The sequence below is a fragment of the Loxodonta africana genome, chromosome 2 (genome assembly GCF_030014295.1).
Source record: "Loxodonta africana isolate mLoxAfr1 chromosome 2, mLoxAfr1.hap2, whole genome shotgun sequence".
Lineage (NCBI taxonomy): Eukaryota > Metazoa > Chordata > Mammalia > Proboscidea > Elephantidae > Loxodonta > Loxodonta africana.
In genome coordinates, this window is record NC_087343.1 from 190,320,520 (window position 1) to 190,336,259 (window position 15,740).

Here is a 15,740-nt window from a genome sequence, read left to right on the forward strand (position 1 = left end):
GTCTACATCTTCACTACAAGAAGTATGTGATTTCCCAGGATTTGACCAGCATTCTATTATGTCCCTTCCTAACACTATTCTTTGGATGCCCTGAAATATTCTCAGCCTAACAAAGAGCTTAATTATCAGATCCCTCCCAAAGATCTTCTTTCTTTAGTGGTACCACCAAATTCTACTGAGTTTTCTCCATCTTTAATGGAAAATGGAGAAAGAACGTTCAATTGCAATGCCAATGTTTCAACCTGTTATAGAACTTCCATGTAAGGAAAGGCAAGGAATTTTGTTCTGGCTCAAACCCCTGCTGAAAATTTGAATTTCTAACAAGTACCCTGCTGAGAATTTGTATTCCCACCCCAGATATACTTAATCGGCACCTATATTTTAACAAGACCCCCAGGTCATTCTTATGTATAACTTCCTGGAAACTTTTTAGCCGTGATTTGAAGTCATGCTTCATTGTCTTGTACCTGACTGATTTGAATTTTATGGTAATTCACACAGATTCCTGGTTTAAGTCTTCCTTTGCTGGATAAAAAAAAAACTATATTACAAAAATGTTTGTGGCAAGCAAATATTGTATATAAAGAAGATAAATCAGGGCTGTTTAAGCTTTTGTAACAGAGGTTACAAAATCCAGTACTTACAGGAGTCAACCAGATGAAATAAATGAGCGAAGAGCTGAGTGTGAGGCAATAGGGAGTGGTGGGGACTGTGGTGAACTGCTCTGTCTGGAGAGTATTTTTTTCTCATTTCCAGCTGATGGTTGCCATGTGCTATAATGTGCCCTGTATTGTCAGAGCAACTGGGTTTTCAAAAAGAAACTGGAAATCCAGAATTTTATGTAATAAGAATATCCTTATACTTAAAGGTCGACAACTAGCTATATAGGCCAAACATAACATGTCTGTAGGCAACTGCAGCCCATGGGCCATCAGTTTGTGACTTCTGTTGTAGAAATACCAATTCAATAGTAATAGCTACTAGTTTTTGAACATAGAGAGGTTTCAGTAACTTGCCTAAGATCTCACAGCTAGTAGTGGGGGAGCTAGGACTTTATCCCACATCTGTCTGACTCCAAAGCCTGTGCTCTTAAGTACTACCCCCACCCCCCCCACCCAATATATTATTTCTCTATGTAAACTTCTAAGGTAGGGGTTAGTAGTATTTTTTCTGTAAAGGGCCAGATAGTATTCTCAGTTTTGTGTACCATACATACAACCTCTGCTGCAACAGCTCAACTCTGCCATTGTAGTACAAAAACAGCCACAGACAATATGAAATGAAAGAATATGGCTGTGTTCCAATAAAACTTCACTTACCTAAATAGACAGTGAGCAGGACGCCCCACAGGCAGTAGTTTGCCAAATCCTTGCTCTAAGAGAAAAAATACTACCTACATTTTATAGCTCATAAAGCCAAAGTTTAGAAGGGAAAACTTGACTTGTTTGAGGCCACATTCCATGGCCTCAAACAACCAACAATTCCATGCAGCAATTTATTGATTCTATGAGCTATTCTGTACTTAAAGAAATAGCTCTGGATTTTTCTAAAAATACTCTACAATGTGTAATCATCTCCCCCACCCCCATACCTGGGAGAGACTCAGGGCTGCTGACGGCAATGCAATGAGAACATTCCAGAATAAAAATCGTCACCTCTGGGTCAGTGTTCCAACAGCAATGCAGACAGTTGACAAATGACAGAAGAATTCTACAAAGAATTCTACTAAAAGACAGCCACCATGGGCAAAATCCAATGCCAGCTCCCCAAACACACATATAAGCTACCTCCCTGGAGCCAGGCACCCCCTTGAAGAAATCTGGGACAGGAGGCACTTGCTAAGAGGAAACCTCATTGTTCATTTTCAAACTCTCAGGACATGCCAAGGGTATAGAGCCTTCAAGTAAAAGAACCAGGTAAGCGTTTATTTTCTGATGCCTGAGTCAACCTATGCCAGCAAAGCCTTACTGATTTGAATATCGAGTATCAGAAGTCCCAGCAGGCCGTGGCTACAGAAACTGATGAGCATGGGTCTGCTAACAGGAAGGTCTGGGGCCCTGGCCGGCTTCCAGCCAGAAAGCTCCGTTAACATGGGCAGGGAATCCTCAATTCAAGGTCTTCCAAGGCCATTACATAGCTGAGGTGGGCAGCTGCCTCCTGTGGAGACCACAGTTGCAGCAAGCAGGGCTGATGTATGATAGAAGAACCGGCGTCAGGCCTTCAGGACATGTGGGGCACATATGTGGTGAAGGATAGGGGAGGAGAGAAGTCCCTGGGTAGTTAAGCACTTGACTACTAGCTGAAAGGCTGGCGGTTCAAATCCATCCAAAGGTACCTTGGAAGACAGGCCTGGCGATCTGCTTTCTAAAAGTCACAGCCATTGAAAATCCTATGGAGCACACTTCTATTCTGCACACACGGAGTTGCCAGGAGTCGAATCAGCTCCACGGCAATTAGTAACAACTCCTCAGAGTGTAGGGGGTGGAAGAGAATGAGTACATCCTTGGCCTGTAGTGTGGTCTGGCAATTCTTTGTAAACGTTATACCATATTGATATTACCACTTCACAGATGAGGCACACAGAGGTTTAACTGCTTGCCCAAGGTCCCAAAGCTGGAGACCAGCAAGAACTTTCAGAAAAAACTACCCAGAGAGATGTATGGGTCCTCTCCACCTCCCTGATCACATCCTAGTCCAAGCCACCATCATTTCTCGCCAAGATATCACAATCATATCCTTGCTGGTCTCTCTGCTTCCACCCTTGCTCCTCCCTCTATAGACCATTCCTTACGCAGCATCCAGGGGGAAAAAACCCCAAACCCGTTGCCGTTGAGTGGATTCCAACTCATAGCAATCCTATAGGACAGAGAACTGCCCCATAGAGTTTCTAGCAGCTAGAGGGACTTTTTTTTTTAATTGTGGTAAAATATATATAATGCAAAATGTGCCATTTCAACTATTTTTAAATATACAATTCAGTGGCATTAATTATACAAACAATATTGTACGCATCGTCACCAATATTTGTTTCTAAAATTTTCCATCACCCTAAACAGAAACCCTTTAAGTAATAACTCCCTTACTCCTCCCCCTAGCCCTTGGTAACCTCTAATCTGCTTTCTGTCTCTATACATTTGTCTGTTCTAGATATTTCATATAAGTGAGGTCATACCATATTTATCCTTTTACATGTTTGGCTTGTTTCAGTCAGCATAATGTTTTCAAGGCTCATTTATGTCATAGCATCTATCAGAACTTCATTTCTCTTTATGGCTGAATAATATGCAATTATAAGTATTTATTACATTTTGTTTACGCATTCATCTGCTGATGGACGCTTGGGTTATTTCTACCTTTTGACTACTGGGAACAGTGCTGCAGTGAACACTGGTGTACCAAAGGGATCTTTTTTCAAATATAAGTCAGATCATGTCCCTCTCTGCTGAAAACCCTCCAATGGCTCCCATCTCAGGCAGAGTAAAAGCCAGACTTTACACAGGCCCCTGCTTCCTCTCTGACTTCATGTCCTATTATTTCCCCCTCCCCCATTATCACTCTACCCTGGCCACACTGGCCTCCTTGTTGTGCCTTAAATGTGACAAGGACAGTCTTGTCTCATGAGACAAGGTCCTCTGCAGCTGCTCTTCGCTTTGCCAGGAATACCTCCTCCAGATATCGGCACGGCTCCCTCCGTCGGGTCCTGCAGGTCTTTGTGAAGATGTCATCCTGTCCCTGTGTCTCCTTGCCACAGCGTCTCACCCCACCCCGCCCCTAGTCTCTCTCCCTTTCCTGATTCTTTTTGCTCCCTATCACAACCTGACAGATATTTGCTCACTGTCAACCTCCCTTCACTGGAATGTCAGCTCCCTGAGGACGGGGACTTTTGTGCTTTGTTCACTGCAGTATCTCCAGTGCCTAAAACAGTGTGGGACACTTAGTTTGTGCTAAAAAAATACTGGCTGCATGAATACGTGAATGAGTGAAAAATGAATGAATGAATGATCAAGCTGAAGATGGCAGACAATGATTAATACCACGCGATAAGTACCATGATGGGGGCAGGGACAGGTAGCTGTCAGAGCCCAGAGGCACCCACACCACCTAAGGCGGGAGGCTTCCTTGAGGGGTGGCAGTTGGCCTGCGTCCTGAAGACAAACAGAGTTGGCTAAGCAAAGGCCGGTGGGTACAGAATTCTTGGCGAAGGGAACAGGCTGGACAAAGGCCCAGTAGGAAACAAGAGAAGCACGTGGTATGGACAACGTGGCTACTAAAATCTGTTTGGAGCCCAAGTGGGAGTGGTTTTCAAAACATGGTATGTGGGCCTGTGATGGCCACTGAGACTCTTTCAGCAGGTGGAGGTGGGGGGCTGGCAAGGTTAAAACTATTTTCATAATAATATCATGACGTTCTTTGACCTTTTCAGTCTTTTGACATTTGTACTAATGGTACAAAAGCAATGGTGGGTGAAACTTCTGGAGTTTTATTAGTTATTCAGTAAACTTAATTAATAAATACAAACAATAAACATAATTCCTTAACTAACTTAGTTAATTCAATTAATTAATAAACTTAATTAAGACAATGGTACCAAACTGTACGATTATTTTTTTACCACCGTGAACTCATTACCCAAAAAAAAAAAACCAAATCCATTGCCATCGTGTCATAGTGACCCTTTAGGATGGAGTAAAACTGCCCCATAGAGTTTCCAAGGAGCGCCTGGTGGATTTGAACTGCTGACCTTTGGTTAGCAGGTATAGCACTTAACCACTACGCCATCAGGGTTTCCGTGAACTCATTAGGAAAAAAAAAAAGCCAGTCCCACCTAAGAACATCTTTGAGGAAACAGCACAAATGGTAAGTTTTATTAAACCTTGACCTTCCAGGTCACACATTGTTAATGTTCTGTGTGATGGGCAGTACATGTAACACATACTTGTGCCGCGTGTCTGATACGACGGTTATACAGAGGAAATATGCCTGTGCGGCTGTTTGCGCTGTGAGCTGAACTAGCCTCTTTTTTTCACAGAACATCATTTTTACTTAGAAGAACAACGGACAGACAAACTGGGTACTTGGCAGACATTTTCTTGAAAATGAATGCTGCTTCTTACTTCAGGAAAATAACAACATTTACTGCCAGTAACAAAATGTAAGCTTTCAAGAAAAATTAAAATTTTAGAAAACTGTGTCCACCCTGTGAGTTTAATGCTGTTGTTGTTGTTAGGTGCCTTCGAGTCGGTTCTGACTCACAGCAACCCTACGTACAAAAGAATGAAATACTGCCCGGTCCTATGGCATGCTCTCAATCATTGCTTTGTGTGAGCCCGTTGCTTAAAAGCTTCTCTGTATTTAAAGATCTTTCTGATGACATTGGTGGTGATACCAATGAGTGTGCTATTTCTTAGGCTCTATAATGAAAAAAAAAAAAAAGATCCGCATGACTCTGTGAACCAGTGTCTTTCAAATAACCAATGAATGTGTGATGTTACAAGGTCGTGGGTAAAAAAGTTCCATTCAAAATGCAAGACTGACCAATGGATTTTTTTTTTTTAATGGCTGTAGTCTTTTGGAAGCAGATTGCCAGGCCTTTCTTCTCAGGTGCCTCTGGGTAGATTCAAACCACCAAATTTTCTGTTAGTAGCCAAGCTCTCTGCCATTTGCTCTTAACTAGGGATTTAGCACGGCCTGGGAGTCCAGTATGATGAGTTCACTGATATGGTTTCGGGTTCCACATTGCAACTAGCCTTTAAGAAACTACCACTTATTGAGTTTTGGTATAGTATAGAGAAAACATCCATAATCATGTAAAGAGGCTATAAAAATACTTCTCTCTTTTCTAAATACATCTCTCTGTGAGGCCAGATTTTCTTCACGAACTTCAGCTAAAATAACATAATGTAACAGATTGAATGCTGAAAAAGATATGACAATCCAGCTGTCTCCTTTTAAGTCAGAAAGGAAATAGATTTGCTAAATGTAAAACAAAATTTGTTTTGGAAAATTTAGTCATTTTTCATAAAAATGTGTTACTTATCTAACATGTAATGGGTAGATTATTTTCTCAGTTTAAATTTCTAGTATGGTAAATATCCATAGATATGACCCACATAAATAAAAGCTCTTTGGGATTCTCAGTAACTTTTAAAGTGTAAACAGGTTCTGAAGCCAAAATAATTGAGAACCAGTGGGAGAGAGAGTTAGCATGGCTGGGTGTCAGAGGGCCACAGTGGAAGGGTAGATTTGGGCAGGCAGGTGGGCAGGGCACAAGAGCAGGTGTAAGGAGCCCAGGTAGAAGGTGGTTCAATGAGGAGCCCAGGTGGGAAGCAGTGAGGCCTAATCAGGGAGAAAGGGGCAACACTGAGGAGGGGAAACAGATAGGTCTAAGTGACTGACAAAAGGTGGCAAGAGGAAGGGGAGGGTGAGAAGGGAAGTGAGGACGTCACTTAGGTGGTTGCTTGGCATCCAGATAAATGGCGGTACTGTTCATCAAGGCATGGAAGGTGGAGGAGGGTCTGTGGGGGAAGATGAGATCCATTTTATGGCTACCACAAGGCAGGAGTTTACCAAAGGATGGAAACCTAAGATGTCCCAGGTCAATGTGTGGCAATTCATTGGGCAGAGCCCAGCAGCCCATTTGTGGTTACCTTTTTGCGTGGCCGAAGCTTGTCCCGCCATTCCTTCAGGGTCTGGTTATGGCTCTCGTCCAGGGCCTTCAGCTTCTGGGTTTCGTGCTCTACCAAGAGGTGACATTTTTCGTTCTAGAACAAATTCCAGGCAGAACAGATGAGAAAACTGGAAGATAGAGGCACTGAAGGTTGAAACACTGAGACACGCCTCATAGTGTAGCCATGAAGGCACCGGCATTGATCGCTCATTCCTTCTTCTCCTTAACTACAAACCCCATTTATATAAAACTATATACATGTAACTATACATGTACTGAGAAGTGCCCGGAGGAATATTCCAGAATATATATATTGTCCAGAATATAATGTTCATAGCGCTTATTAACCCATTAATAACAATATGGTGGGATCTGCAGTAATTTTGACTTTCTTTTTTTGGCATGCTTTTTGTGTTGAATTTTTCAAAATGAACATATTTTAACAAAACAATAAAACTATCAACAATAAATACAATTATATGTGACCTAATCCCACCACATAAAGGCAACCACTATACATATTTCCTGCCCTGATATGTTGATTTTCTATACCATTTAGCTTACTCCATACATACAATTCTGAAATCTATCCCCCCTCACCTCACATTCTAATGCAAACATTTCTCCAAAGAACTAACGTGCCTCATGATCACTTTAAATGCCTAGAGAATATCTTATGATATGGATTTATCAAATTTACTTAAGTATTTCCCTGTTTCTAGCCACTTAGATTGCTTCTAACTTTCACTATTATAAATAACACTGTGTTAAACATCTCTGTGTATAAATAATCACCTGCATTGCATAGTATTTCCTCAGGAGAGATTTCTGACAAGGGCCATGGGCTCTCCCAACCTCACTGTTCTCTCTCTGAGGTAAGTTGCCTACTTTACAAGCTTTACCCGGCATTTCTCTCACAGACAGAAGTGACAAGTCCCTGTTGATCCCTTGCAGGGAATAAACCTTGTGGTTTATAAAGAGGAACAGGAAAAAAGTATCTTTATTCAGATACCGCAACCCTAACTGGGTGGGAAGACTAGACCCCCTCAATGGGGGATTTTCACTTTGGGTTTCAAGCTACATTGGTTTAGTTAGGTGTAATACTCCCAGTGGCACTGAGTACCTCTGATGTGCCAAGAGCTGTGCTTGGCACTGTCTGTGGGTTCTCTTAGTTAATCCTCACAGTTACCCCATGAGGCAGGATGTAAAAACAGATACAGAAGGTGGGTGACTGGACTAAAAATCACACCGTGGCAAACAGAAGAACCCCTGCCTGGCAGACTTCAATGCCTATAATGTGTCCCTCACACCTCCCTGCGTTTCCAGAACTGGCCACATGGGTCCAACAGCCTGGGCAGCTTCCTCAGGTCCACAGAGGTTTGATTCGGCCTCATCCCTCAGATCTGACAATACCTAGGTCCACCACTAGGGGGCTCCAAGCACCAGCTCCCAGGGCCAGGACACAAGGGTGTGGAGTAAATACAGGGGTCAGGGATCTCTACAGGGAAAGCAGTCACCAAGGGGCTCACCAATACCTGGGACACCTCTTTCCAAGACACAATGACTGAGAAATTCAGCTGCATGCCCACCGTCAGGCCCCGGACAAAGCATTTTCAGCTCCATTATCTCATTTAGAAATCCTCATCCCAATCTTGCAAAATAGGATTTATTACCCTGCCCCACACCTATTTTGTGGATGTGGTAACTACAGCTTGGAAGGACAGGGTAACTTGCCCAAGGTTACATAGCTCAAGGGCAGCACAACAGGACTGGAACCAACAGGCCCCGGGCTGGTCTGAACAGGAGCTTCCCTGGGTGGAGTCTTTGGGCCCTGAGAGCTGGCTGCTTCGGGAAACCAGCAATGGGCGGAGATGAAGACTTCAGCCCTGTAAGGCAGGGGTGGAGGGCAGTACCTGCAGCTGCTGCAGCTCATTTGTGTTGCTCTCGCACTGTACCACCATGTCCCGCATCTGGTTCTCATGTTTTTGCTGCTGCTGCAGCCGCTCCGACTTTTGCCTCTTCTCCTCCTGCTGGGAAAACTGCAACAGAGAGAGGGTGGTTACCTCAGGGGGCCATGGGTCTGGCTGGGGGGCAGGAGGCGTCTTCCTAGCCCTGCCCCAGGGAGCCCCCATTAGAGGGGCTGGTTTGGGTAAAGCCCTAGCGCCCAGCAGCACCTTAAGCTGTGCCCCCAATTTTAAGTCCTCATCCTGAGCTAAGACGCAGCCCCCACCCTCAAGGAGCCCCCAGTTGGTGGCTGACACAAGCGCAGACAGGACACTGTGACGTGACATGCTAGGACAGTCGTGTACCACGTGGGGATCATGGAAACCACTGACTCCTTGTATCTGGAGCCACATGGGAGACCCATGAGTGAGGTCTTGGTGGATGAGGAATGATCCAGGATCCAGGAAGCCACATGGATGATAAAAGCATGGAGTATGAAACGGGATGGTGCATAAGAAAGCAAGCAGGTCCATAGCCACAGCCAAGTTCCTTCCAAGCTCCCTCCTACATCCAGTGGATTCACCGCAAGGCTAATGAGGCTTCTGGCTGTGACTTGTACGCCCCCTTCCAAGGCCCTGTGCTTTTGCGTGTGTGCTTTAAGTGAAAGTTTACAAATCAAGTCAGGCTCTCACATAAAAACTTGCTATGCACTCCCAGCTGCTCTCCCGCTAATGTGACAGCACACTCCTCTCCACCCTGTACTCCCCCGTGCCCATTCAGCCAGCTTCTGTCCCCCTCTGCCTTCTCATCTTGCCACCAGACAGGAGCTGCTCACATAGTCTTATGTGTCCACTTGAGCCAAGAAGCTCACTCCTCACCAGTATCATTTTCTATCTTATAGTCCAGTCCAATCCCTGTCTGAAGAGTTGGCTTCAGAAATGGTTCCAGTCTTGGGCTAACAGAAGGTCTGGGGACCATGACCTCTGGGGTCCCTCTATCTCAGTCAGACCATTAAGTCTGGTCTTTTTATACTTTTTTAAAAAACTTTTTATAATAGTGAAATATATATAACAAAACATTTGCCACTTCAACCATTTTTATTTGTACAACTCAATGACATTGATTACATTCACCATGTTGTACAACCATCACCACTATGTGATTCCAAATTTTTCTGTCACTCCTAAAAGAGAAGCTCCATGCTCCCTAAGTAACGACTCCCCAGTTCCTCCTCCCACCCGCTCTGGTAACCACTAGTGAATTTTAGTCTCTCTGCACCTGGATATGGCACATAAGTGGGGCCATACGGTACCTGTTCTTTTGTGTGTGCTACAACTTATATTTTATATTCCCCTGCATTGTATAAGGTTCGGGCCCCACCAAGCCTGGAACTGCTGCGGGGTAAGCCTACCCCAATACCCCCACAGACCCGCCCCACCGGCCCCTACCTGCTTGATCTTCTCGCGCTGCTCCGAGGCGCTGCCGCCACCATTGATGTGGAGGCTCTTCTTGTACATGGCCATGCGCGTCTTGCCTTCGCTCCTCTGAATCTTGGGCAGCCGTGCCTTCTCCTGCTGCTGCCGCACCTTCAGCTGCTCCATCATGCGCTGGTTGTAACGCTGCATCTGCTCCCGCTCCTGAGGGGGGAAGCCCCACGGGGCTGAGGTCAGCTGCACTTGGGTGTGGTCAGAGGCCAAAGGCCGCACTTGACTCGGGAGCCCAGGACCCCGTGGTCCAAAATGCTCAGTTGAGCAAGACCTGTATTGTTTTGCTGTTCTGCTGTTAAATAGGAGTCCCTGAGTCGCACAAAGGGTTAAGCACATGGCTACTAACCCTGTTTGGCAGCTCAAGCCCACCTAGAGGCGCCTCGGAAGAAAGGTCTGACAATCTACTTATGAAAGATTACAGCCATTGAAAACCCTATGTGCAGTTCTACTCTGTACACGTGGGGCTGCCATAAGTCAGAACTGACTCAACGGCAACTGGTTTGGTTTGGTTTTTGGTTTACTGCTAAATGACATTTTCTGTTCTTACTTTGATGGTTATTGTTAATAACATTTTGGATGCCTACCTTCTAAATGCCTGTCAACCAAGATGGTGGTACATCATCATTAGCTAGTATCTCAAAGCAAAAATGTACACCCAGGGGATGGCTCATCACTATTGATGGAGGATGTAAATTTATATCATGGTAAGTCTTGATACATTTGAATTTTTTCCTTCACCTAACACCTATTTGTATTTCAAAACTCAGCACAGGCATCACCTTCTCGAAGAAGCCTCCTCTGACTTCCTAGCTGGGTTGGGCAACCTTATTCTGGGCCCCTGCAGTCTTCTGCTGACTTCCATCATAGCACTTAGCTTAGGAATTATACTTACCCACACTTGCTATGTGTCCGGACTTTGGTCTCTGTCCCCACTCTGGGGACTGAACTAAGACAGACAACTGTCCCAGAAGTACAGGGTGTTCTGGTCACACAGAGCAGGGGCCCTCACTTGGTCTGGGGAGTTAGGGAAGGCTTCCTGGCAGAGGTGGTGTTTAAGCTGAGACTTAAAGATATTCCAAGAGAATGCATAGGGAAGAGAAATAGAAGGGGGGGGGAGAAAGTGGAAAGAAAGGGAAGATAAAAAAGCGAAGAGAAAAAAATATGAAAGAGAGACACACCCATCCGGTGTCACAGTCAGCTTGAGGGAGCCACCAGGCCCATGGCTCCCCCACTCCTGGCCCCTCCATCAGAAGTGGTGAAGAGTCCAGCTCCAGGCCAAATTATGTGTGATCTTTCAGGCCCAACCATAGAAATTACAAGGCCTTGCCTGGCAGGGGACAGGTGGACGGGAAGCTCCCCTCCTGAGCCAGACTTCCTGCAAGGTTTTTAGGAGGGAGCTGCTATCAAGGACACAAGCCCCCACCAGGGCCAGCCATGGTGCTGCATGACTAACCCTGGCACCTCTATTCACAGGCCTCCTTACAGAGGTAGAGGGACCTTCAGCTGAGGTCCTTCCCATGCACCTCTGCTGAGACCTTATCAGTGACCTTAGCTGAGGTACTTTCTCTACTCTGACACAGTATTTTCCCACTTACAGCCCTTCTCTCTTTCCCTCACCCTGGCCCCCAGGTCCATCAAAAGGCAGAACCCTTTTGTTTGGGTCCCCTTGGCATTGAGATGATTTCTCCTCTCTATGCTGCAGTGGTTAAGGGCTCAGCTGCTAACCAAAAGTCAGCAGTTTGAGTCCACCAGCTGCTCCCTGGAAACCCTATGGGGCAGTTCCACTCTGTCCTGTAGGATGTTATGAGCCGGAATCGACTTGATGACAGCGGTTTGGTTTTTTTGGTGCTGCCGAAAACTGGAATACAGGGGAGCCAGCAGCTCTTTTTGCCTCTTGCTTGCCCTGTGACTCGTTGCCTAATTGACTACCTCAACACCTGGAAATTCGACAGCTAGGACATTCATGGGAGAACCTCCCAGGGCTTCACTGCAGCCACAATGGCACCTCTGGGGGGCACAGACAGTACCCAAGACCCATCATAACCATGCAACCTCATGGCTTACCCAGGCCTCCTTGTTGGCAGACCCCATCGCCCCGCTTCGGGAGCCTCACCTTCTCGTGCTTGCGCAGCAGCTCGTGCCGCTGCAGGAAGTACTGGTCTTTGAGCTGCTGCTTCACCAGCTGGTGTCTCTCCTGCAGGTGGTGCTCCTCCATCTCCCACAGGGCTGCCTCCCGGTCTGCGGAAGACACACCACTGGGTGAGGTGCTGACCAGCCAGAACACAGAAGGGCCCTCTCCTCGCCAGGCCTCCTGACCTGCTGAGCTCACAGGCATTGCCACATGCCTGCTATCTCACGGTACTACGTTTGCTGATCTGACTGAGAAAACTCTAGCAACCTCCTGCAAATTTATCACAGCTCCCAGCAGTATGGTATTGCAGTGTCCAGAGTCACAAGCCAGAGAAACTGAAACTGAGGCTGGAACCCAGCTCCATTGCTGCACTTTAAGATGGGTAAATAACCTCTCTAGGCCTCGGCTTCTGATTTTGCCAAATGGCACAACCATACCATAGAGGGGGCAATGTCCTTGGAAGACATTTTTAAGTATAATCTATGCTGTGCCTCTCCTTTTCCGATGGGGCAACTGGGAATGGCTCAGGTAGAGATGCTGTGAAGAAGACACTTGACCTCTTGTCACTATTTCTTCCTTCTGTGAAAAATGGGTGAGACCATCCTTGTTCTCTGTGTGTCCCATACCATGTGCTGTGGTGAGAACACGATCTAGTGTTTTATCACAGGAAGTCCCTGTTAACCAACCCTTGTGCACAGCAACAGGGCAAGGGAGCTGGTGTCAGACTGAGAACCTCACGCCCCGCAAGACACAGTCATGCTTGGTCTACTACAAACATTCAGTGTATTTCAGCTTATTCCTGTTCTGTGAAAACTGGTATCCGTTACAACACACCAGAACAGTGATTTTGGCTTCCAAACCAAAATCAGAACCACAGTCTAATAAGCAGGGTGGTTCTTAGGACACTGTGCGATAGAAAAATGGAAATGAGGGCTTTCCTGAAACATCTGTGCTCTCCCCCAGGATATCTGGACATCCAAGGATCCCATTTTAGTGGTGTACACCAAATAAGGGGTTTACGCTGTTTAACTGCACCGACCATCAAAGCACTGGATGAGATACTTGGAGGGGTTAAGAGCATGGCCTCAAGATGAGATCTGCATTCAAGGCTTTGCCCTACCACTCATTAACTGCGTAACCTGAGCCAAAGAATATGAACCCTCCAAGCCTCAGTTTTCGCATCTATAAAATGGGGATAATAACAGGACCTGCCTCACAGATTAAGGTGAGGATTCAATAAGATTAAGGTATGGAAACTGGCTGGCACACGGCTTGGCAGAGCTGCTGTTCAATGCATGATAGCTGTTCTGAAGCAGCTCTTCACACCGCCCCCCTACCCCATTAATCTAGCTCACTTATTTATAATTTCTACTCACTCTACTTCTCTTCCTTTTTTTTTGTTTTCTGAAATAATGATAAATAGTGTTGGTGGCGGGGGCACTGCTGGTTCAGGAGTAGAATTCTCGCCTGCCATGCAGGAGACCCTGGCCCCATTCCTGGCCAAGGTACCTCATGCGCAGCCACCGCCCATCGTCAGTGGAGGCTTGTGTGTTGCTATGATTCTGAACAGGTTCCAATGGAGTTTCCAGACTAAGACAGACTAGGAAGAAAGGTCTGGAGATCTACAGCCAAAAATCATCAAATGAAAACCCTATGGATCACAAAGATCCAATTTGCAAATGATCATGGGAGCAGTACAGGACTGGGCAGCAGTTGGTTCCATTGTGCATGGTGCTGCCGTGAGTTAGCAGCTGACTTGGTAACAAGGACAAGTGTTGGTGATAACTGGGATCCTTGCCTTATTCCTGACTTTAGTGGTATTTTTCCTAACATTTCATGATTAAGGATGATTTGTTTTTAGGACGGCGGGGACCTAGCAGTTCTTTCTTGCCCACTCCGCTTCCAAAGGCTAGGATGTCCATTCATGGAGATTCTGAGTCAAGAGGGTGCCTCCCACTCAGGGCACTCACCTCGAAGGAGCTCCTGCTTCCTACTGAGACACTCACGCTCCTTATCACAGATCTCCCGCCTGTTCTCCGCCGTGATCCTCTTCATTGCCAGCTCCAGGTCATCCTTCTGCTTGGCTAGAAAGTCCTGGTCCTGTGGTGGGGGGGGGGGCGGGGGGGGCGGGGGACAGACCTTTACCCAGTGCTGGCTTTGGTGTCTCAGCTCTTTTCCCTTGTTACAGAAGGAAAGTCATATGATCAGTAAGGAAAACTTGGGAAATGAAAAAGGGAAATACATGGAGGGGAAAGTTAAGAGAGAGTTAGACAGCTCAACCAATTGCAACATGTGGGTCTTACTTGGATCCTGATTCGAACAACAAATTGAAGGAAAAAAAAAAAAGATGTCATTCATGAGATAACTGAAAGCTTGAATGCTGACTTGACTGCAAATATGACGCTATTAAGCAATTATTAAGATGTATAATTCTTAGCTGTATTTATGGTATTGTGGGTTTTTTTTTTTAGAGCTACACACTGAAAATAGTTACACATAAAATGATATTTTATCTGAGATTTTCTTTAAAATAATAAGGTGGAATGAGGGAGGGAGGTGACAATTATTAAGACTGCGTGATGGGCATATGGGGTTCATTATACTATTACGTCTATTTATATCTTTTTAATTTTCTATAATAAAGAGTTAAAACATTAAAATTTAAAAAATTTTGGGAAATGCATAAGAAGAAACTAAAAATCCCCACTAATCCTACCACCCAGGGCAAGCAACCACTTGCAAGGTATGTATATATCTTTATCTATTTGCTATTGTTGTTTCATAAAAATTATTAAAAAGACCTTGCCAAGCAGCCATCCAAGGTACAATTGGTCTCTATTTGCCTGAAGCAACAAAGGAAGAAGGAGTGTCAGGAATAGGAGGAGGAAATAGAACACGTGGCTAATTGTCTCCAAGAACAGCTGCCTCCTTTGCCGTAAGACCAGAAGAACTGGATGGTGTCTGGCTACCATTCTTATAGAACAATCCTGATCAAAAGAGGGGAAAAATGAAACACAGATTTTCAAATTCTCATGGACTCCAGACTTTCTGGAGCCGTGGAAGTTGGATAAATCCCCAAAAATAATGTCCTGAGATAATCTTTAAACGTTAAACCAAAAATATCCTGAGGTTTTCTTTAAACCAAACAATAGTTTAGTGAACCACTAAAGAATGAATGCCTTCAGCACTGTACTCTTTTAAAGAACTATCTATAGGGGATCAAACTGACAATAGGAACTCAAAATATTTGACAGGAAACTTAGGGAGCAGTGAGTTTATGTTAATAGAGGAGGAACAACTAAGAAGAGGAGGGTGAGAATGGTTGCACAACTTAATGTAATCAATGTCACTGACTTGTACATGTAGATGTTATTGGTGCATGTTCTCCTGTGTGTATTCTCAACAATAAGAACAAAAATAAAATAAATGAAAAAAAAGAAGAAACTAAAAATCCCCACTAATCCTACCACCCAGGACTGGCAACCGCTTGTGGTGTATGTATATATCTATA

The 15,740-nt window shown here is 45.1% G+C and overlaps 1 protein-coding gene across 1 annotated transcript in view; it reads right to left on the reverse strand.

Annotated features, from left to right (window-relative positions):
• The window catches only part of STK10 (serine/threonine kinase 10), a 168,214-nt gene that overhangs the window by 10,202 nt on the left and 142,272 nt on the right, over positions 1 to 15,740 (reverse strand). Inside the window, exons 14-18 of the mRNA XM_003404657.4 lie at positions 14,200 to 14,329; positions 12,212 to 12,336; positions 10,060 to 10,248; positions 8,581 to 8,706; positions 6,648 to 6,761 (exon numbers count right to left, since the gene is read on the reverse strand). Coding sequence (XP_003404705.1) covers positions 6,648 to 6,761; positions 8,581 to 8,706; positions 10,060 to 10,248; positions 12,212 to 12,336; positions 14,200 to 14,329 — 684 coding nt within the window. The remainder of the gene's footprint in view (positions 1 to 6,647; positions 6,762 to 8,580; positions 8,707 to 10,059; positions 10,249 to 12,211; positions 12,337 to 14,199; positions 14,330 to 15,740) is intronic.